Source organism: Pholcus phalangioides, unplaced genomic scaffold, assembly GCF_987345545.1.
Source record: "Pholcus phalangioides strain wild (caught in Gottingen) unplaced genomic scaffold, Ppha-v1.0 ptg000015l_1, whole genome shotgun sequence".
NCBI lineage: Eukaryota > Metazoa > Arthropoda > Arachnida > Araneae > Pholcidae > Pholcus > Pholcus phalangioides.
In genome coordinates this window covers 35,336,149-35,359,575 of record NW_028301608.1, presented here as the reverse complement: position 1 = coordinate 35,359,575, position 23,427 = coordinate 35,336,149, and the positions used below count along the sequence as shown (strand labels likewise).

Here is a 23,427-nt window from a genome sequence, read left to right as displayed (position 1 = left end):
TGATTTTTGTCAGAACAAATTTAGTTTGGAAAAATTCTGTAAGAAATCAGACTTTGCTTTCCTCAATCAAGTTATTGAACAACAAATTCTTAAAGGCTAATAAAAGTTTTAAAATTCTGTTTTCCTCTACTCTTTTTTTTCTTCTTTGTTTTTATTTTTTAATTATTTTGATAATTTAACATTAATCAACTTGAGTGCATTGAGACTGTGCACCACTTAATTTTTCAACCTATAGGAGTAATATTCAAAATCTTACTCTTTTGGTACGAAAAATATTGGAAATTTCAGATTGTAATGTGTTAATGAAAAGATTCATTTCCTTGATAGCATAAGAAAGATAAGCAAAATTTGGGGAAACGGTTTCACAATGGATGATCATGAACTAGTTCCATAAATCAGACTTTGAGCACGGTCACAAAATTCTGCAGTGCTATTTAATTTTGGATAATTCAAACTTTTTTTCGAGGGACTTTGAATTAACTAAGTTCAACTGTATTTGAGTTACTGATGCATCTGTCATTTTGGATATACTTTGCTAAACATATTTGTGCAGCTCAATTTCAACTGGAACTTTTGTCAAGAAAAAGTTAAATTTTCAGTCACAAAATGATGAATGTACAAGTAACTCAAATACATGAGTTGACCAATAACGTCTCCTATCAAGCAAAATCGAGACTGATTGAAAATATTCATTGGAATAGCTGCTAGGTAACATTGAATAATTTTTTTCAGCATTGGTGCAAAGTAGCCCCAAATTACAGTGCTTTAAACTTCGCAAACCTTAATTCATCATTAAAAATAGGAATTTGATACAGGATGTCTGAATCAGAGTCATTCTGTGAATTGAAAGTATTTCCTGGGCTGCTAAGCAGTGGCCTGAAATTGAGAAGTGATACAGATGTATTGTCTTCATATGTGCATAATCTTCAGTAGATGATAGTGATCTAAAAACATTTTTCCTCTTGAATTACCTTTAAATCTTAAATTGAAGATCATTTATTTGCAAACCATACAGAGCCTTGACCTATTTCCACAGAGGTAATTTAAAATAATTGTTTTGTCCCAACTGAACCGTGCTCCTCACTTTCCAGTTCTTCTTGCCCTTGTTCATGTAATTTTGATTTTTGCATTTATTTTGCACATGCTGTAAACTAATGTGAGATCTTTTTTTCAATTACAACCCTTATGGCTTAATAGCCCAGTAGAACTAAATGGATACCCCAATAGCTCAAGTAAAGTATACATAACATGCCAGTGAAGTATCCAAGAAGTGTTTTAACTAGAAAGTTCAAAATCTGCATAATCTATATAAAAAATGTATTCACTGCATCAAAAGCAAAAACGAAAACAAAAAGTTATGCTAACAAGAAATTCACCTTCGCACTAGAGTGTGATTTGAACTGCATCAAGTGATGAGATTGATTTGCATGAACTCACCTGCCGTAACGATGACAGGTTCTGCAAAATTCTGTCCTGCCGAGGTGTTGGCCTACCAGTCACAACTTCTGGACAAACAAGGGGGTTCTGGAATTATAAAAATATAACTAAAATAATTTTAGCAACAATGTGTGTGTGGTTCTACTATTGAATATTCATCAATGAATGATAAAAATAACATAAAAAATTATGTGTCATTAATTCATAATTTTGACCAAAAAAACATCTAAACTTAATCACAAAAAATAATGGGAAATAGTTTATAATTAAACAGAATCAAGGAATAAAAAACATGTTTTGTGACATACATATTACAGACTAGGTCAAGGGTCTTCAACGCATGGCCTGTATGTCACATTTGGCCCTGACCTTTTTGTCATGACTCACCGACCATTTTCAGAAAATGGTTGAAAAGAAACATGGGAAGACGACACTAGATTTATTGAAAGAAATAATTTTGTAATTAATGGGAAAAAATATTACGGAATAAATGAAATAAATCATTTCGGAATCATTAATGAAAATTCAGAGTTACTGAAAAAATAATAATTTGAATTTTTAAAACAAGAAATTTTTAGATTGTTGAAACAAATAATTCCATCAATGAGTGAAATAATTTCACAAATTGTGGTAGAAATTATTTTACAATTAATAAAAGACTAATTGCATAATTATTGAAAGAAATTATTTCAAGATATATTGAGAAGGAAAATAATTTCAGAATTACTGAAATAAATAAATAAAGCATCATTTAAATTGATTTCAGATTAAAATAAAGATCAGAATCAATTAATTTAATCAGTAAATGATCGAAAACTTTTTACAATTAGTGTATTTTTGTCCGTGTTTAACTCAGGGGCCCTATTGGCCCCTTCAATGTCACTAAATTGCACAAGTTTTCAGACTGTGGGTTTTGTGGGAAGTTTCAATGCGGCCCACAATGTCTGAAAGGTTTAAGATCCCGGGACTAGGTGAAAGAGTGAAATAAAAAAATTAATGAAATCACAAAAATACATGTGAATTCACCTGTTCAGTTGGCGTCTTCCCTCTTTTAGAGCTGCCTGCTGATGATACAGATTCTTTCTCATTCTTCTCGCTGCTATCCTCAGAACCTGACCGCCTAGAACGGGACAGGGTGACACTTTCTAAATCAAAACTCTCTTGATCACTCCACTTTCTTCTGCTGTGCACAGTGGGAGGCGATAAAAGGCTGCTCGACGTCTGTCCTGACAGCAGGCGTTTATGCAGCGCTGGCACAGGAGGTGAGGGCTCCCTAACCGTTACACTACTTCCGTGAGGGCAGAACATTTCTTGGCTGTGCCACTTGCGCCTCATTGGCGGCAGTGTTGTACTACTAGTCACTGATACTTCCGGAAAAGAAAACCTTTCTGTAAGTCTTGATGGAGTAGGTTCTGAACCACCAATGATGGATGGGAGATTGTCCGAGCTCTGAGAGTCTCTTCTCTGCCTCATTGATGGCAATCTAGAACTTGAATAAGTGGGGGAATTTCTCAAATAGTCTATTTCCTCTGCAGAACCACACATAGAACAATACTCATTTGCTTCTTTATATCTTCTTGGCATGCGCCGGACAGCCGCCCTGTCCATTAAAAAATATTTGTGAAAGTTTTTTAAAAAGAACACAACACATATATAAGTCATATAAAATTGGTATTAATTCAGAGTATTTCACTCACGGGAAAATACTGTTACCAGAAAAAAAATGTGAAAATCATGTATTAACCTCTTTACAATCACAGGCGTAATATTACGTTCAAACATCAGTGGAATAAATGCAAGCAAGTTCTCTGTTTTCTTTCATCTCTCTTCGCTATCACAAACCTTTATAGTAACCCTACTATTTACGGAAAAGTTGCTTTTTCTTTATCTCCTTTATTTCTACACTCCTGTTGATGATTTTTTTCCCCACACACATAATGTACCTTTCTATACATGTAAGAGAGAAAGAGAACACCTAGGGTGAGAGAGAAAAGAGGACCCTAAAAAAACTCTTTATCTACCTTCTCTATTACATACTTTTTCCTTTACCCCCCCCCCCCTTTCTTTTTTTAAACCTGCCATAAGGTTTGGATGAGGTTACCAGATTTACCGCTAATTTGTTAAATAGATATAATTCAAATTTCTTGCCAAAAGCTTGTACGTGAAGTGGTTAAGACAGTTCAAAAAATGTTAGTATTTCTTGAAATGTGAAAGCGATTATTCTACTGAAGAACTCACGCATAATTATCACGTGATCACGAACACACAAATCACATGGAATAGTCATGTTGCTAAAGTATACCCAAGATAAACTATTAAGCAATTGAGAAATGAATGGTTAAATAGGTGCCCAAACTGGGGGGGGGGGGTCAGGCTATTTGAGTCCCTCCTCCTCACCAATAAATTTTGTGAAGGATTGAGCCTCTTCAATTATCAATGAATGTACAAAGCAGTGTACCCCTCCTCTTCCTGCATGTGGCACGAGTCCTTTATATACAGGGTGACTACTACTTTATCGTACACCAACTCCAGTCATATATCGCCGTATGGCAATTTGCAACCAGTGGAGTTGGGTGGGGAATGAAGGTGCCATCTATTGGTGATCGTCCCAGGCTCTGTAGGTAAAGGACTTGAGTATATGCAGGACTATGTAAGTACACAGGACGACTGGCAACTTTCAGCTCTCCTTAATGTTTTCTTCATGTCACTGCCTCTGGTGGTTTCTCTCCAAACATTTTCTCATTTAAGAGAAAAGTCTTATTTCCCAAAAGTCATAATTCTTTTCCTGTATCGAAAATTCTTCACATTTGAGAGGTTTTCCCACTCAATACATCTATATTATGTAGTTTTGATGATGAAGCGTCAAGTTTCTGCATATGAGTTTCATTAGAACACGGAAAGGTTTGTAAACTTGAATACATTATCATGCAATTGCAATAAGTTGAACCATTTCCATAAAACGTCAAATCAAAAACTTTTCAGTCAGTAGGCCTGATATGCGATATGACTTCTGTTGCAGGTCACAAACTGGTATACTAATCACATTGTGTGGATCAATATTTGTTTCAGAAACATTTTTCATGGGCCCGATAAAACCGTTTGCAGGTTACATTTGGTCAGTGGGATAGTGGTTGTATATCCTTGATTTATATCATTAAAAATTCTACATCAGTGATGGCTAACCTTTTCTATACCAATATAAAGACCAGAACTCACATGTGTTTGTGTGTTGCTAAGCAAAATATAAATTATGTGCATACGCCAAATTTTTTGCCATTGTTTTTATTTAGGATCAACATAACTCCTGTATTATCTTGTATTAAGGTATTATCTTGTATTTTGAAAAGTTACAAACAAATTTGAAAAATGGAAACTTTCTTCTTAAAGTTTGCTTTAATGAGCCTGTATTTTTTGAGACATGGAATATAAATCTTAATTTACGACCTGAACCTATTTTTTACAGAGAAATAGAACGGTTTTTACACAAAAAAATACCTCCAAATATTTCTCCCTACAGTTGACGCTCATTTTTACAAATCCATACAGATATGAACAATTAGTTTGTAAATGGGAAAGATACTCAAAAGAATAGTATAGTGTTTGGGATCAGAAAACTAGTTAATAAAAATGAAGTTCGTAAAATAGAGTGTCAAGCGTATTTTAAAAGAACAAAATTGCTAATTTTCATGACCACTCAGCACCATGGGTGTACCGCAGGTTGATGACCACTGTTCTAGACTTTGACCTTTGAAGACCGGACACACCCCCGCTTCCCATCTCAGAGAGATATCGAAGCGTTACCGAAGGATGGGTGTATCCGGAAAGTTTTATTATAAACAACAAATCATTGTCGCCTCAGACAATGGCAACCAAAATAAAATATATATAAAAACGATCATCAATCTGAGATCATATAACAGATAATTAAAATCGAAACAACAAATGCTGATAGGCAATCACAATCATAAACAAGATTATACGATGATGACATTCTCATAAAGAATCTAGTAATCGTCAGTTAATCGAATGATTGTGACTGTTCTAGATTGAAAAAAAACATACAATCTAATTTTTTGCAGGTGTTAAGAATACTAGAAATTTTGATTCCTATTTTTATACATTTTTAATTTTATAGAACCTCCCAGCATCCTCCATTCTAATAAATAAAGAAATTGACAGGATAGCAAGATTGAGAGCAATTTTTAATTTCTCTCATCATAAGATTTAATAGAATAACTTACACAGCTTCAAAATCTGAGCTACTGAAACCTGCAGTTCCCTCAGAGCTACTTCTAATTCGTCTACTCCTCAAAGTCGGATATGATGGAGGATTGTTATGTCTTGCATTTCTAAGCACTTGTTGTGTTGCCATTTCTCTTTCCCAATGTTGCTTTCGTAACTCTTGGAGTTTCTTTCTTTTAGTAAAATGAGGATCACGGTCAGTCATACGAACAAAAGATTTATTCGGTTGATTTGCTCCCCATTTAGGACGATCTGTCAGTGAACTCATCTCACTTCCAAACTGATGACGAGATGCTTTATATGGTTTGCTATGCTGAACCCTAGTGAGCCGTTTGTTCACAGGTGGACGGAAAGAACTTGTATTGCTGAAACAATAATTCACTTATCAACACAAAAGTGAATGCTCTTTATAATTTTATAATTAAAATTACCCAAACATAAGATTTTATCAAATAAATACAGATTATTCAGGTAATTATGCAAAACAATTTATCTAACCACATTTATAAAGTACAAACCTAACAATGATACAGAGTGTCTACATATCGTAATTTCAATTTCAACTTATTTATAAATTTCAGATTATGATGTAGGCAAAATGAGGGTATGCACCTAGAGGATTTTTGAGGATAAAAACAGAACTTGAAGAGATCAAGTCTAAAAATTTTTGTGAAACAGTTTATCAAATTGATAGTAATCCTGCAAGAATTTAAAGCAGTAACTTAATAAAAAAATGAGTTATGAATTGCCTTTAGAAAAATGTGTACTCTTTGCTGCCCTGTTGGGAAAGAGTACAAGAGTACACACCCACAGTAGTCGCACACAAATGTCCTCATAATTTCGTAACTAGAATGCCCTCATGTCACCAATCCTTACATATTTCACACTGAAAGCAATCTTCATTGTAGAATTACTCACACGCTGGTCAGATAGATTTTGCATTGCATGGTCAAATTTGTTGAGAGAATCCCTTTTTAGAAAGTTTTTCTTGTGATTTCAAAGCATTTTCAATGCAATCTATTGCTCCTTTTATTTCTTCTATAAGCTCGACCAGCTTTTGCTTTTTCAATTCTAGATTTCACTTTATTTTAATAGAGAAAATTTGCATCACAGTTATGTGCATACTTTGAGCCGCCTGTGTATTTTTTTCTAAATCGCTCATAAATAACAACAACCTTAGATAGTGTGGAACTCTAAAATCACTATACTGTTAGACAGAGAATGTAATTCATTATAAATTGAACCTTGAATGTGTTTTCATTGATCTTCTAGCCACAACAAAAAAATTAACATTTCGTCTCAGAAAAAACACATACTAATATGACAAAATCACATTTTACGTAATAAGTTGGGCATGTCAAGGATGTTATCAATGATCACAGTGGTTTCTCAAGACATTTCAAATCATAACATGATAACTTGGTCATTGTCATTTTTACTTGCCCTATTGCCAACAGCAAAAAAATAGGTGCATGCTTTTCCAACCACCACTTCTTAATCACCTTTCCCCTACCATCTAGCATATTGTGTTTTCCCTGCATAAATTTATTTCTTGCAATTTATCATTTCAAAAAATATTCAAAGAAAAAAGAAGTAGAGAGAGCACCATTATTATTTCAATAATTTTTACCAAGACATTTTTTTAATTGCACTGAAGTTTACATTCACTTTTGTATTGCTGAGGTATTTGTATTGTGGCAACAGGCATGAACTCATGCAAATGGGAAGTGCTGACATAATACCGACATTGTGTTTCTTCATGTATAAATATGTAACGAATATTGTAGCTCGAGCGCTTTCCCTTTTCTGCTAACATGTTCTCATAGTTAATTTTGTTTTTTGTTGTTGCTGCAATAAGTATGAAGTTAAGTTTCTCTTGAGAGTCTTCATTGTTGGGAGGGCCGCCTTAGTATGTTCTTATATAGATGAAATTGATAACAAGTGGGTGTAATGTTATCTAGAGTAATCATAAAAATACACTTGAAAAATTACTGTTCAATACTTTTAATTGATTATATATTTTTAGTCTCTCTTTTTTCTTTTTTTGTCATCATATTTACGATGAGAGAAACCATTACCTCTGATCAGTAGATTCTGCATCATCTCCGATATATTTTCCATAGTTGATGTCAGTTTGAGTCCCAAAATCCTTTGCATGACTTCTCCTATTTCTGATACGATAGGAGGCAGGTGTGATCACCCTGTTTGTTGTGTAGCCAGAATATTCTTCAGAATGAAGTGCAGATAGAGGTATTGTCTGGATACCAATTTCTTTGGAATATGACATTTCACTTGCAGCAGGACTTTTCTGGTGTGGTTCATCTCTGGGGCTTTGAACAGGATGCACGGTCTGGTTTGGCTTACTACTACCTGGAAAATTATGAAAATAATTTTACAGGTGATAACCTGTGAAGTACTTGTCTTCAATATCAAATAACCCAAATAACTCAATGGTTTTCAATCAGTGCTCTGAGGAGCCTTTGGGGCTCTTTGTGCACTTCCCAGGGGTTCCGTGGCTGCTCGAGGAAAATGAAATAAATCAAAAAATATGATGAGTAAATAAATAAAAGAGACCTAGGGGCTCTGCCATAGAAATTATATAATAAAAAAGGACTCAGTGAGTCAAAAAAGGTTGAAACTGCTGAATTAATAAACGGCTATTTGATATTTAAAATATTCACTCTATGATGTATAGATTATTTTACTTTTTAAAAATTCATAAGTAAGGTGAACTGAGGTAAGTGGAAATGCACATGATTTGTAAAACTCAGTAAGCTTCAAACTGTCTCTTGCAAAATTTTTCTTCCATACAGTAAACTTTCCCTCGTCTTCTTCTTATCAGTTGTAGGTCCTTGGCTGTACTTCTACTACGATTTGGGGATGAAATAACTGGGTTCTAGACTCCCAAAAAAAAAAAAAAAACCACTTTATTTAATTTATTATCCAACATCCCCAACCAAACTGTCATGTGACTCTTCGGTACAAACTTTCACACTATATCTCACTTTTTCGAATGCCTCAATTCATTCTCTTTCCTTTCTCTCGCGACTCCTGTTTCTCCCAGGCCTTCTTCCCACTCTTTTCTCCTGAACCTTACACATCTCATCATCGAAAAGCACATCCATCATTTTTTAAATGATGATGATGCTTCAAGAGTGTAACTCAGTTTCTCAACAGCAACCGTGACAGGGCGTCAGCATTACCTTGCATATCACCTCGGATTCCCTGGGCCAATGCATGATGCTATCCGGCAGGCGAGCAACAGCAGCTGCTGTGGAGACGGCCATACCACCCTTGAACGGCAAATAACGTTTGTTCACCCAAGAGTTCATGGGGTGGTGGTTGCCACTGGTATAAGTGAAGAATGACCCTTCCCTGAAACTTGAACAATAAATGTCTCGAAATAAAGGAGAAAAAAAACTTCATAGACATAATGTCAAGAAACATTTCAGCAGCAAAGGTTGACGACTGAGTTCTCGTCAAATTTACAAATAAAGAGTCAGTAAAAATGTTTATTGGGCAACAAACCAAGTTGAAACTCGTCAGGAAGTGAAATTTGGAAAAAGAATCATTACCACATCTACCTTTCAATATGGCCCAATATTGAAAGTTAAAGTATCATTAGAGATGACAAAGTTCTGCTCTTTCTTTCACCTTGCAAGTTTGACAGTCTAAGAAAACTCAACATTTCCTTTCTCATTTATTTGCATAATATAATATCTATTAATATTTATGGTGGGAGGGGGAGGCATTATTATATATTGTGAGTTTCCAACATGCCAAACTTATTGATTAACATTGTGAGTTTTCTGCATACTAAGGTGGTTAATTAGCTTTGCTACCAGAATAATAAAATTTTGAGTTTTTTATAGTTAAATGAATTTTCCCCCTTTGTTTAAACGTCTTCAAAGCTGCTAATTTTAACATTGACACACCAAAATATTTTGTATAGGTGATTTTTCAATGAAACACTTTTTCCTCATACCCCTTAAATCGGAAACCCTAAAAATCGGAAACCTAGTTCATTAAAAAGATATGACATTTTGAAAGAGGTTCAGTGATTTCTGCTGAACTGCTTAAAGGGTTTAACATCATGCAGTATTACTGAAAGCATTCTTACCAGAAACATTTTCATTCCACTTTTTAGCTTCCTCCCCTTTATGCTGAGAGCGAGGACTGTTCATCACACATGGTTTGCGAGGAGATAATAATGTAGCTTTGCTGTTATTTCCATCTGCATCGACATTAGCTTGAGCTTGTTGTAATTTCTGGGCTTTCTTGGATTTCTTGCATGCTTCTGCTTGAGCCTGTGCTTCACGGACAGCTGTCAACATAGCATTCTGCTTTTTTTCTTCCATTTCCTGTGAATTAATAATAGAAAAAACAAAATTAAAATAAATTGTACAATATAAATCATTGTCAAATGGTGCTTAACAGACTTCAATTAAAAATGGAAATAAAGAAGCAAAGAATCTGAGCAATAAAAATGTTTATACCTCATTCATTTCTTGTACGTAGGAGGATATATGAACTCATTAACTGATATGCTATTGGTATGATTCAAATATGTAATATCGTAATATGATAAGGTCTTAAAAACTGTTGAGTGATAATACAAACAATTCAAATTAGAAAAAATAACAATGAACAATTAAAGATTAATCTTTGAGCCTTAATGGGATAAAAAAATATATGACCCAATAAAAAAATGAAGCCAAGGTATGCCAGATCGGTGCTTATAGTGGGAGGAATTGAAAGCTATCCATACTTAGATAAGACAAGCATAACCTCTTTTTTACGGGCAATGTATTATGTATTATTCAAGTATTATTTTTTTTTTGTAGTATACACTCCTATTATTGAGTTGCTGTATTTTAATTATATTCGACATCCATATTTTTTTATTGGCATCTTTTTAAAGCCACCTAATTGGACAATTTACTTGTTGCAGCCTTTGTGTTTGTATTTGTGGGAAAGAATTCAATTCATAAGTTATAGAATCAGACACTTTCATCAACAACTTCAATTGAATTAAACTGAAAGATAAAATTTTTGCTAATTTATGAATACAAAATTGAATGAACACAATGAAACATTTAATAAAATTCTTCACCCCCTAACCCTTAGATGCTCAAGGTACCAATATATTGCCTCTACTTTTGAACTCATTTAAAATTTGCTATTTGACACAAATTACCATAATCCCAGCTAAACTAAACATGATATCTTAATTCATTTATACCTCTGAAATGGGGATCCTCTTAACAACTGTATTATTTTACTTAAACAAAAGTAATTGTATATTTCCTCGTGTAGCTAAAGGGTCGTTTAAGTATTATGTAAGCAAATTTTTAGCCATTTTTGACCCCTTCCCCCCCCCCTGTCATCAAAATTTCGTCATCAGCTCGTCGTAAACATTATCCAAACCCCCCCCCCCATCGATTATGACGTAATACTTGAAGGGCCCCTAATCTGCTGTGAGGCATCATGCAAGAAAATGTTTTTTTGATAAACCAAAATGTGTTATTCATTTCCATTCAAAACTTTGATATCCTAGACCAGTGATGGGAAAACTTTTTTAGGAACATAACCAGAGTTTTTATGCTTAGAAATGAAGTAGCGGGATGTATTGTATTCTTTAAAGACTGTGATGGTTTCATTGCAAATGAGAGACAATGGTTTATCTTCTACAACTATGAAAAAATAAATAGTATATTTTAATAACTTTATGTATATTTATAGCATGTGTTTCATTTTTTGCTTATGCAAAAGTTTTAAAATCAATTTCTATTTAAATCCTCACAATCATATTTTCCATATGCAAAAAAAAGACACACCCTTATATACATTTTTTTTTAAAACACTGAAATTGAAATTTTCTATAATATTATTTTGAAATATATGGCAGGCCAGATAGAACCTCTAAGTGGGTTGCATCTGGTTGGTCGGCTGTAGTTTGCCCATCACTATCCTAGACCAAAAAAAGGTCTCCACCTTGCAAGAAATTTTGGAAAACCTTGAAATTTTCAAAAACAAGGCATAAGCCTTCTGGTTTGGAAAAACACAAATGTTGATTGAGTGAAAGGGTTAAACTTCTCCGATTGCAAACTGTGTATCCCCAAAGCAGAATATGCCAAAATCTGTGACGTGTGTCACAGAACAATCAAAGAAGAAAAAGTGTAGAGAACACTATTATGGAGATTTTTACCACAGAAACTTTTCCATTCAGCCGAGGGCTCATTGCAGAACAATGAAAAACATTCTGTTTTGGGGCTGTGTATACAATAACAAGCTCAGCCAGATGCTGAATCACTTACTCGCGATGTATGATACATGGAGAAAAGGGGAAATTCTTCTCCAATGGAAAGGTATGTTATATAACTGGCTATTTGTTTACCAATTGAAGGAATTAGTGTAATATTTCCCTTTGATTGAGAACTGCTAATCTTACTGGTAAACTTTGATAAAAACTTTTAAGATTTACTTTGATTAAAAACAATCTATAAAAAATCAATTTCCATTTCATCAATCAAAAGAACATGAGCTATACCATTTTCTGTTTCAATCTTTTCTGTTCTTGTTCATATTCTGCTTGCATCTGTGCTCGCTCAGCAGCAAGTCTTCTTTCTTCTTCTTCCTCCTCTCGCTTTTTCCTTTCTTTTTCTTCTTGTAATCTTCTCTGCTTCTCCTCCATTTGCATACGAATGGCCGTCTGATATTCCTGAGCTTTATGTCTCTTCTCCTCAGCTATTGCAGCAGAGTCTGGGTCAAGCTTAAAACCTTGCCCACGGACGTATGACCTTAATTACAAACATTTATGTGGTTTACATCTGTAGTAGTCAGGAATCCCATTTAAAAAATGAAGTTCTCTTACACAAAAAACAATAAATAAATCATTTTAATTATTGCATAATTAACTAAATTTGTTTAGGACTTGTTTCACTATGCAACTGTTGCAAATGTAGAAATATTATTTTATAATTGGTGCGGCTATATTAATCAAAACCCTCACTATAAGGGGATTAACATTTTTTTAAATTTTAATGTGCTCAAGAAACATTCCAAAATTGTGAATGCCACTGAGGCTGCACATAAAATTAAACTACTTGAAAATATTTCTATGGACTTTACCTTCCATCTAACGGAGCTGCTGAGCATGGCACATTATTAGCTCCATCAAATGATATTGATATGCTGTCCAAATCATTTCTGTTAAGACTACTCCAATCAGCTTCACAAGTTTGGGAATTGAATTGGTCCTGATCAAACATATGCTGAAGCCTCTGTTCTTCACGCTGATTTTCTATTAAAATATTTAAATATCTGGCATAAAATTATGCAATAGAGTTAAAATTGTTGTTAGCAAACACAGAACACAAATTTCATCTCGTACAACACTCAAGTGAACAAAAAAATTCAGTTAAAAATAAAATTGATAGGAATATATATATGCACATTTAAAATTTATTCTTAAAAGAGAAGAAAATGGAGTTTTATGTCATAGTTGTTTTAAACTGGCTTATGTTTGACAGTCATAGAAAAAATAAAATACAAAGAAACTTCCACAGGCGGCTACCTCTATTCCCCCCACCAATTTTTCTCAGAAAGGACAACAGGCTCCATAGACGTAATATAAAACCACCTCTTTCTGTGACCACCTTTGCGTATATATTCAGCGGCCACTTCCTTATCAATAACATTTTACAAAAGTTTTTCTGTGGTTTTTTTATGCATTAAGACATAGTAGTTCTCTTTGTATAACTTTTTGTATATCCTTATAATCTTTACAGGAACATCAACACAAATACATTTTGGGATCAATCAGATTTTCTGTTCATGTGTGACAATATCAGGTTGGAAACTTTGTAAATAGGATGACAAAGGCTAATGCTATACAGCGGATCCAACTGATAAGAGAATGCAAAATACCCCCCGAGGGAACATGGCAAACAAGACACACACACACATAACCTATAATCTTTACTGAATAGGTAGGCTAAAGGATTTGAAAGTTTTGGCTTTGCAGAAACTTAGAAGAATGCAGAAATGTAGAACAATGAGAGAATAAAAGAAAGTGAGGAAAGAACATGTACAGTACTTGCTGCAAAGAACAGATCTCTGATTATACAAATTCAATGTAATTGATCAGATGATTTGGCAGTTAAAATTTTGTGTTAAGTATTCAACTTCCATTGATCTGCAGAAAAGTGACAGTTTTTTGGACATTGTCAATAAATTGAGCATAAAGATTTTTTTGTGGCATTGAAAACCATTATTTTGACATGCCTTCCCCCTCCTGAATTTTTTTTTTCCTTTCTACCAACATAGAACTTTGATTAAGAGGTCACCATAACAGATGCCCACTTTTTTGCAGAATGCCAAAAATTTATCTTAATTAATACTTACCTTAAATCTATGCAACATAAAATACCATATTACACAACATCAAATAATACACACCTAAATCAATATTTAACTTTTTTATTTGGCAGTGTTGCTATGAAGAGACACGAGTTTCTTATATTTTTCTAATAAAGACATTTTATATTTTGAGCTTGTTTTGACATTGATACTTCTAAGCAACTTCTAAACATTTGATTATGAGCTTTTAATGAAGTTTCTATAATTACTAGCAGAATGGCTTAAAGGTACACCTCTTCTATTTCTTGACAAGCGAAGAAATAACAATTTTTAACCCTTACATTTTGGAGGGAAATACGATGTATGGAGGAGACATGCTGCACATTCTTCAACAATGATAGAAAAACAAGCTGACAAACAATAAATGGCATTTTGCTTGCTATGACTTTTGTGTATTTGTATTTTTATACTATTCAAATCTATGTAAATCATATAAATACTGTGTGCTGCCTGAAGTGCATCATCCCATATTTTTTTTTAATTATTGACAATAAAACATTTTTTTTCTCATGTAATAGCATTCAAGGTACCTCAATTGTTTGACCCTTACAGTGGCAATCGTGGGATATCTTTAGTTCTTAAAACGTTCCCATATCGGCAACCCTGAAATATCTGTGCTTCTGAAAATGTTCTCATTCCAGCAACCCTGAGTCCCAATACCATGGTAAGGTTTTCTTCAATATAAAATGTTTTCCTTTCCCTTCCCCATCCTCGTATTATCGATCAACTGCCAGTCAAGGAGGGGGGGGGGGGCTTGTCAGCTTTTATTGAAAGTCTGATAACAGAAGGGGTATTATTGTGTACAGCAAAACTAACAGAAAACAAGTTTTTTCACTTCCTTCTTTTTTTCATTATTCTCAGTTTTGGGAGGGGGAAGCATTTATCCGCTTGCAATTGGAAAAAAAATATTTGTCTTGAAAATAGGTGGCAATTTCTACAAGATTTAGTGATTTCTACTGTGGCAGTTATAAAAAATATGTGGGTCAGAAAAATTTTAATTTTAAAAACCGCTTAAAGGGTTAATATAACCTCTCAAAATTTTTCTCCTCTGGATATTTCAATATTTGTCAATTAAAGGGCTAATATGCTAGCATTTTACATGTGGTTGAAAAAAATACATGTCTGTTCAAAGTTTTCACATAACCCGGGCATGTCGGGCAATAGATTTGTCCAGCCCTGGTGGAAAATGTAAATGATAAGTGGAATTTATTCATTCACATGCATGTTAGCAATTCACTTATGAAAAAAACTCCAAATTTATAAATATTGATAATGAACCTACACACCTAGTTCCTTCAGCCACTGCTGCTTCCTATTCGAGATTTCTTCATTAAGCGATTCTTCTTCATTCTGCTGAAACAAACATGATATATTTCAAAAAACATTGTATCAAATATTACTTATTTTTCATACACAAAAAATTATCATTAAAATCTGTAATTTTGGCAAAATATCTGGTAGCAAAATATTTTTAAAATTGCAAATATAGAAATACCATATTTACTCACATATAGGATGAGATATGATTTTAGAGATCAAAATAAGATTAAAATATATTATAATAGAGATAAATAGATTAATAAAATATTATTTTAATTATCATTTTTCCACACATCTAAATACAATACAAAGACATAGCAAAACTCAACACAACACATAACTACTCACAACTGAATACAAGGGTATGGTCTCCCAGGGGACCTATATATATTAATTCAACTCCTTATTCCGTTTATTCACAGATAATAACAAAATTTTTAGGGTAAGATGACGTAAATGAAGAGTGACATAAATCAAAGTATTCTTGTAAAGGGAATTTCTAAATAACTTCTCAGAGTACTCAGAAATAGTGTCAAGAAATACTGTGGGTGCTTGAGCACTTACCATGGCCCGGATCTGATGCCACTGTTAGGATTCCTGCCCAGGGTCATGAATCAAATTGGGGCCCCCAAAGTATTTAAAATTTTCACAAATTCTGAAATTATGTCTTTCATAAATTTCCGAATTTTCATTAATTCTGATACTATTTCACTCATTAGTTTTTGATTGTTTTATTAATTTTAAATTATTAACTTCAATTTTATCATGAACTAGCAAAAATACCTGGCACTTCCCGGGTTTTCTTTAATTGTTGGGATGATTGAAAAAGTGACAGTCATAAAGGAATAAACTGTTAAGTTAACGGTTAAGAAATAACCAGTACTATGTACTGTTAAGAAATAACCAGTACTATGTACTGTTAAGAAATAACCAGTACTATGTACTGTTAAGAAATAACCAGTACTATGTACTGAATACATAGTACTGGCAGCATGAATTAAACATTCTGAAAGTGACTGTTGGGGGCCCAGGAACCATTGTTGCCTGACAGTTTTTTGCCAATTTTGGGCATTTTCCCAGCTCTGATGAACTTTTAAAGTAGTCTATGATTCAATTCCAGTCCTGTTTAATATATATGCAAAATTTGGCGATGATCTGTCTAAAATTGTAGATATGTGTAAAGAACATATACATACACTTTCACATTTCTATATAAGATATTGAATCTATACAGTATATACAAAATTGATTTTCTGTCTGTGTATGTTCTCTATACAGATTTACAATTTTAGACAGATCATCGCCAAATTTTGCATATATACCAAACAGAGCCTGAATTGAACAATAAGCTACTTTAAAAGTTTGTCGATTGGGCAAATGCCTAAAATTGGCCAAAAACTGTCAGGCAACAATGGTTTCTGGGGGCTCAACAATCACTTTCAGAATGTTTACTTTGGTTACTATGGTTCCCTAACAATGTGTTTCAGGCATGCATATGCTTTCACAATGCTTTGTTACTTCTCTAATGCTGTCAGTATTATGATTATGTGTAATAGTTTATTCCTTTATAATGGTTTGTCACTTTTTCAATCCTCCCAGTAATTCAAGAAAACTCGGGCAGTGCTGGGTACTATAGCTATTTTTCAATAAAAGTCATTTGAATCAGTCAAAATTTTACCATTAGTTTTGAAGTTATTTCTTGAATTAATTCCAATTTTTCATTGATATGTTTATGTTTTTAGTGACTTTTTTTTATATTGGCTCACGCATATAGGATAACCTAGGTTTTTGAAGTTGTGAAAATTGAATAAAGTCTTGTCCTATACAGTTAATACTATAATTAATCATACATACATATATTTAAGGCCAAACTTCTGTTACTTTGATTTTTAACACCTCAAAGCAATTTTAATCTCTTCCGAAAAAAAAAAAATTTCTACAAATAAAAGCTCTACAACTCAAACTTTCAATAACCAAAAGTGATGTCAATTTCAAAAAACACTTCAAGATAACAAAATTTGAATGTATATCGTGAATAGAGTGGTGAATAAAAAACTACAAGCAGCAATAGTACACTTGGACACAAGGGCGAGAAAGCATAAGGAAGCCCAAAATAAGAACTTACACCAAAAGCTATAGAACTTCTGAAAACAGCAGGTACAGGTTTCACAGGTTGAGTAACACAGTTGTAACTTAAATAAGGCTTGCTATTATGAAATGGTGAGACTTGATTTGATTGGTCTGAACTGTTTAAAATTCCTTTGTTGTGACTCGGAGAATTGTGATTGCAGCTAGACAATTTATTAGGCACAGAACTGCTATAAGGCACTGATTGCACATTCAAGAGCTACAGAAGAAGAAAATGTGAGGAGAGGACAGTATAGGGTAAAATTTTGCAACATGAAAACACCAATAACAACACAGATCCACATAACACATTTACATTTAAAGCCTACATAGTTTTTTTCCCCTTTCAAGAAATGAAATCAAATAAATTTGTTAATAATTTATTACCATATTCATGTACAACACATAGCCATATGCAATACATTCTACTCATATTTATCCCAAACATTAAAAACTTATTTTGATTCAAGTCCTGCAAGAACTGTGTCTAACAGCTCCAGGTATTTAAAGCATTTTCCAACTGAACTTGAGCAATTAAGACTAATATGTTCACTTAAAGTCAAATATAACAAGAGCTCACAATCACAGGAACAATTATTGTTATAAATGATGAATTTATATTTTTGCTCTGTCAAGTTATAAATTGCAGAAAATTCTTGCTATATCTGCATTATTATCATCTTTTTGATCATTTTGTTCTAAAATTAATGAATGAGCAGAGAGAACTCCAGTCATAAAAGTATTATTTGGTCTCTTGACCTAAGTTGTTTTTACATAGAATTTCCCATTCTCAAAACGATTTAATGGACTGAGTGAAAAATTCTCAATTATTGTATCACTGCTCAATCCTATGTTTGCGTGGACTTTCTATTTTTCAACCAATCAAGGTTTTTGCAAGAATTTGTTCAGCCACTTGGAAACAAATTGAAACTGCAAATACCAGTCAAATAAGCTTTGGCTGCGGTCACTGGGAGAGACAAAATCCTCACATATCCCATGCATATTGCGGGAAAGCCTAAAAACATTAAGACATGGGTAAAAAATGTGACTTTTCTGTGTCTGTCCTTTGTTAGAAGTAGGGTCAGGCGGGTAATTGGAAACAAGACAAATGCAAGCGATTTGGTGACTTTTATTGAAATCTAACAAACAGGGTTAAGTTGGGGATACTGTTTGCAGCCCTGAGCCAATTCTAGCCTCTTTAATAGAATAATAGGCCTAATATCTAGGTCCAATCAACTTGGACCTAGATAACAGCTGATAGTTAACAACAAACAAAATTCTGTTTCATGTTTCTTTTGTTTTTCAAATTTTGCTTCCCACCTGCTGCTACAAAAACGTAAGGGTCAAATTACGTTGTTATATGATTAATATGCAGCCACAACTTCATGCAGTGTTGGTTTTTTTTTTCAAGTCTTTCTGTTGACCTATCTATCCTGTTTTCAACTACCCCAAAATTGTTGAGAGTGTGGGGGCAGTTTACTTCTTTTTTACATTATTTTCACTATTTGATATATTACTATACTTTATTGTACTACTTAATTTATACAACTACAATGCAACAGGCAAAATGCCCAACACAGTGGCTGAGAAAAAGATGCTCCTGACAAATATAGATGTCATATTTCAAAAATACAACAACACAATTAAAAATTCAATTACAAACAATATATTTGTATTACTTTATAATTTACTTACTTCCAGTTTCACAGTTGTTTATTTACTTGAAATTTAATTGTTGTAAGAGTTCTTGATGTTATTTGATCTGGAGTTGAAGTACTATGTTTTCTTTGTCTTAGAAGAAATAAAATACCACAAAACTACAAGAAAAAGGCACTTGTTGTCCCTTGAAAACCTGAACAATGCAGTATTTGATGTGAAGAACAAAAATATGGTTTACCGTGAAGCACAGGAACATTACAGTTTGCCCATCATAAATATATACAACAGAATCAAGGGGGGCAGATAAGCATTGATAAAATGGGAGCAGGTCGCCCAGCTGAACTTTTAACAGAAATGAAGTTTTGCTAAATGTCTCATTGCTCGATTCAAGATGGGATTCCCATGTGATAAAGTAGAGCTGAAAACATTTGTTCAGAAGTATGTAACTGAAAATAATTCAGGAACTATGTTCCGTGATGGGCTACCGTGGGGGGGGGGGGGATAACTGGTACCGTGGATACACGTGGCGGCATCCAAAGTTGGCATTGCAAAAGCCTGAACACCTACAGAATTGTAAGAAAACTGCTAGAGACTCTGAAATGCATGTTTTCAATTGCCCCAAAATTTTGGGGTAATTGAAAAACAGGCTTATATCGCTTCAAATCAACTTACTAACTTTGTTTACCTCATAGTAGTACTTTCTGAACAAGTACAGAATAGGTATAATCCTTGAAAAGAAGCAAATTTTTATTTCTAGCAGATTAATTATGTGTTATGCTTGAATTAACCAAAAAAAAATTACTTCCAATTACCCCCTCCCCAACCCTATCTCATAAGTAATTTTTATAAGGAATTTTATGACCAAATATTTCTTGTATCTTTAAATTGCACTTTCACAATCTCTTGTAAAATCAATCTTGAAAAAGCAAAATTCTGATTACAAACCATACTCATTATGTAGGACTTTTACTGTATTTGAGGTGGTGGGGGGAGATATTCTGTTTGATCTCTGTTGGGTAATTTATAGACAACTATCATTATACATCAGAATGCTTTCAAACTTTGTTTTCAAGTCGTTAGAACTTTCTATGCTCATCAACTAAAGAGCACTTACGAGGCAACTCTGATATACTCTTAAACTCAAAGAACTTCAAGGTTAATTCTTGAATACAACTTGGTCGAAGGAAAAGATTTAATCGGGATGTCAATCAATTCCTGATGAGTACAAGCATGAGCTCAAGTTTAAAGCATATTAGTCACAAGCAACAAGTTGAAGATGCCTGTTATGCCTTTATATATAAAAATATTAAGCACTGTGGTATACATGAAAATATGTCACAAAGAGCTTACCTGGTTATCAGTTCTTGGCGCTACAGAAGCGATTGGGACCGATTTTCTTGTGGGTGCACCTGCTCCTGGTTTACCCCATGGATTCCATTCGAGCATTTCAGCTATGGTATGAGAGTAACTAATGTTTTTAAAGTCATAACTGAAGACGTTAAGAAAAAAATTCATAAATGTTTTTAATTCAAACATTATTCAGAAATTTAAATGCAACAAGATCAAAGACACACACATTATTTAACATTGGCATTAATAATATTAATATCACCCTTTAGGTCAGTAGTGATCAAACTTTTCCGAACATATGCCACTGTCCAACATAGAAATGTTTGTGCATTCCATTCAATTTTCGTCAGTCAAGATTCAACTGATCTTATTTTAAGAATTAGAATCAGAATCATGCCTCTGGGCAAATTGTGATTTTTCAAAATCACTTTTCGAAATCGTGTCATAGCAAAAATACGTTAAGCAAGGGATACCTGCCAGCATATAATTATTTCAATGCAACTAGGATCACCGATTTGGGCATTCTCATTGACGACTCAACTTTTATGAACATTGTTCAATGGTGGTCAACACAACAAACAGAATTCTGTTTCATTATTAACTAGGGTCCTCCTAAAATTTTGTGTTCTCCTTTCTCTTTTCAGGGGCTTAGTTCATCCTGGATTGGAATATGCTGTAAGGTTTCAGAGAACATACCTACAGAGGCACATAAAATTGGTTGATGGAGTGCAGATAACAGCTACATGTGCTCCTGTTAGTACAAGGGTCTTGAGCTATGAGAAAAGATTTGATTTTCTGAATATATTCACGTTTGGAAGAACGCAGGTGGAGGAGGGTATGATTAAGGTATTTAAAAATTTTAGCGGAATGGATAAGATGGATCATGAGTTATTAACACATGGTCAATCGAGTGTTTCAACAAGGGGACACCAGTATCATTTACTAAGGGACAATTCCAGGTTGTAGTGTCGCATGGAATTTTCTTTAATAGGGTTGTGAATAAATAGAATAGCTTACCCCCCCCCCCCCCAGGTGTCATGAATTCTACAATTAACATGTTTAAAAAAATATATATATGTGTATTATATTCATATAGGGATAAATCGAGAACATATCCATACTTAGATACAATAACCATAATTTTTTATATGGGCAGTGTATTATATTTTCTCATAATTATTAGCATTAGCACTTTTTTGGGTATTTTAGATATTTTAGCAACTATATTTTTCATGTACATCATTTTTCTAAGCCACCTGTGGTGGTCAAGTGGTCATAGTGACAGACTGGTACTGGGAGGACCTTGGTTCGAACCCCACCAGCCCCACAATGATGGCCTGACGTTTCCAATTTTGAGGTGCAAATATGAGCCAATCTCCCCGTTCAAAAAAAAAGTCTTGTCACAGAGAGCAACAGGCTTACAATAGTACAAATATTCAATCATTGCACTTCACTCTCAATTTCAAATATATAGCACTGAAAAATCAGGCAGAACATTAGATACACACTCAGACTGTTAAGTGCACACACTTTGTTTCAGACTCTGCCATGAAGGTGGGCTGGAAGAGATCTCGGGATCAGGATAAGTCCGGTGGCCGAGTCCTATCATTCATCCATTCAGCCACCTTGTTTGGCTTTTTGCCTGTTGTGGTATTTGTATATGAACAATAATAAAAATTACCTTTTTCTTTCTCCCACTGAATACGTTTTTGTTCAAGACGGCTAAGATTAGACTTGGTGGGCGACTCATCTGGAGGTTGTGAAGACATGCTCGATTGCACCTGAGATTGTTTCTGTGGCTCAGAGGAAGATACTTTGGATGGAGATGATAGTAAAACGTCAACTGGGCATGCTGCTTGGCAATTTGATGAGTCAGAGCTATAAACATATTCAAATTATGAAATCATGATGATGAGGAGAGTTAGGAAATTTCATAAAATCTAAAATATGTTTTTTACATCATTGCTTACTCAAATCGTATTCCCTTGCCTCTACATATTTTTTCTCGGCCCACAATAGACTTTAATTTCCGATATGTGTGTGTATATAAGATACCGTGGAAACTCATCTATAAGTCTCTCAAATATACTACTTTGACATTTGGCTTTGGTTGCCATTGGCTCTCATACATTTTAATATAAAAATATTTCATCAAATTGACACAAATTCACACACAACTTCAATTACTCAACATTTTAATTTTTACTTGAACTCTAAATCTTTTTGTTTTATGTCATTTTTATTCATCAAATGTGTGCAATCTTTGCAGACAGTGAAAAGGCATTGCGGAAACAGTTCTCCTTGCATTTATTGGTTTTTTCTACGAGTACAACAAATGTGGCAATCCCCAAAGAAACAAATTTCAATTGTTTGGAGAGGGGACATATATCCTTTAAGAATTTTTTCTCCTAATGTTTTCAACATTATCTCTAGAGAGTGTGAAAGTCCATTGTGTGCATTTTGAGGGTATAGGTCTGCTGATATGGCGCACTCACACACCGTCAGTTCTTTTGATCATATCCAGTGGAATTTTCATTTGTTGCAGTGCTTGGTGCTTTGCCTGCAGTAACTGTGTCAAATCCTCGAGGGAACATTATATGGATAATGAAGATGCAACTTTAAAATGCAATTTTTTCCCCCTCAAGTATGATTGAAATTATTTTTTCAATAATAATAGGACTAATTTTCAAATGAAGTTCCTATTGTGAACTTTTCACATTTATACAACGTTTTGACTCGGCCTCTTTAAAGCTGTAATAGCCGAGTTTCACTGTATAATACTCATATTTACCAAAAAACATTCTTTTAAAGTATAGATTTTATTTTGAGCCAAATTCATTTTTCAAGATCATGGTCAATATGAGCAAAGAC

The 23,427-nt window shown here is 33.8% G+C and overlaps 1 protein-coding gene across 6 annotated transcripts in view; it reads right to left on the bottom strand.

Moving 5' to 3' along the window:
- The window catches only part of LOC149075916 (uncharacterized), a 54,539-nt gene that overhangs the window by 702 nt on the left and 30,410 nt on the right, over nt 1-23,427 (bottom strand). For 2 of the 6 annotated variants that reach the window (XM_089243423.1, XM_089243422.1), the window contains exons 4-14: nt 22,238-22,434; nt 20,557-20,657; nt 17,546-17,767; nt 15,387-15,453; nt 12,811-12,982; nt 12,230-12,479; nt 9,800-10,040; nt 7,758-8,049; nt 5,679-6,044; nt 2,464-3,037; nt 1,438-1,524 (exon numbers count right to left, since the gene is read on the bottom strand). In XM_089243423.1, coding sequence (XP_089099549.1) covers nt 1,438-1,524; nt 2,464-3,037; nt 5,679-6,044; nt 7,758-8,049; nt 9,800-10,040; nt 12,230-12,479; nt 12,811-12,982; nt 15,387-15,453; nt 17,546-17,767; nt 20,557-20,657; nt 22,238-22,434 — 2,569 coding nt within the window. Of the gene's footprint in view, nt 1-1,376; nt 1,525-2,463; nt 3,038-5,678; nt 6,045-7,757; nt 8,050-9,799; nt 10,041-12,229; nt 12,480-12,810; nt 12,983-15,386; nt 15,454-17,545; nt 17,768-20,556; nt 20,658-22,237; nt 22,435-23,427 lie in introns of all 6 variants that reach the window. The other 4 variants (XM_089243425.1, XM_089243426.1, XM_089243428.1 and 1 more) reach the window with 4 other exon arrangements.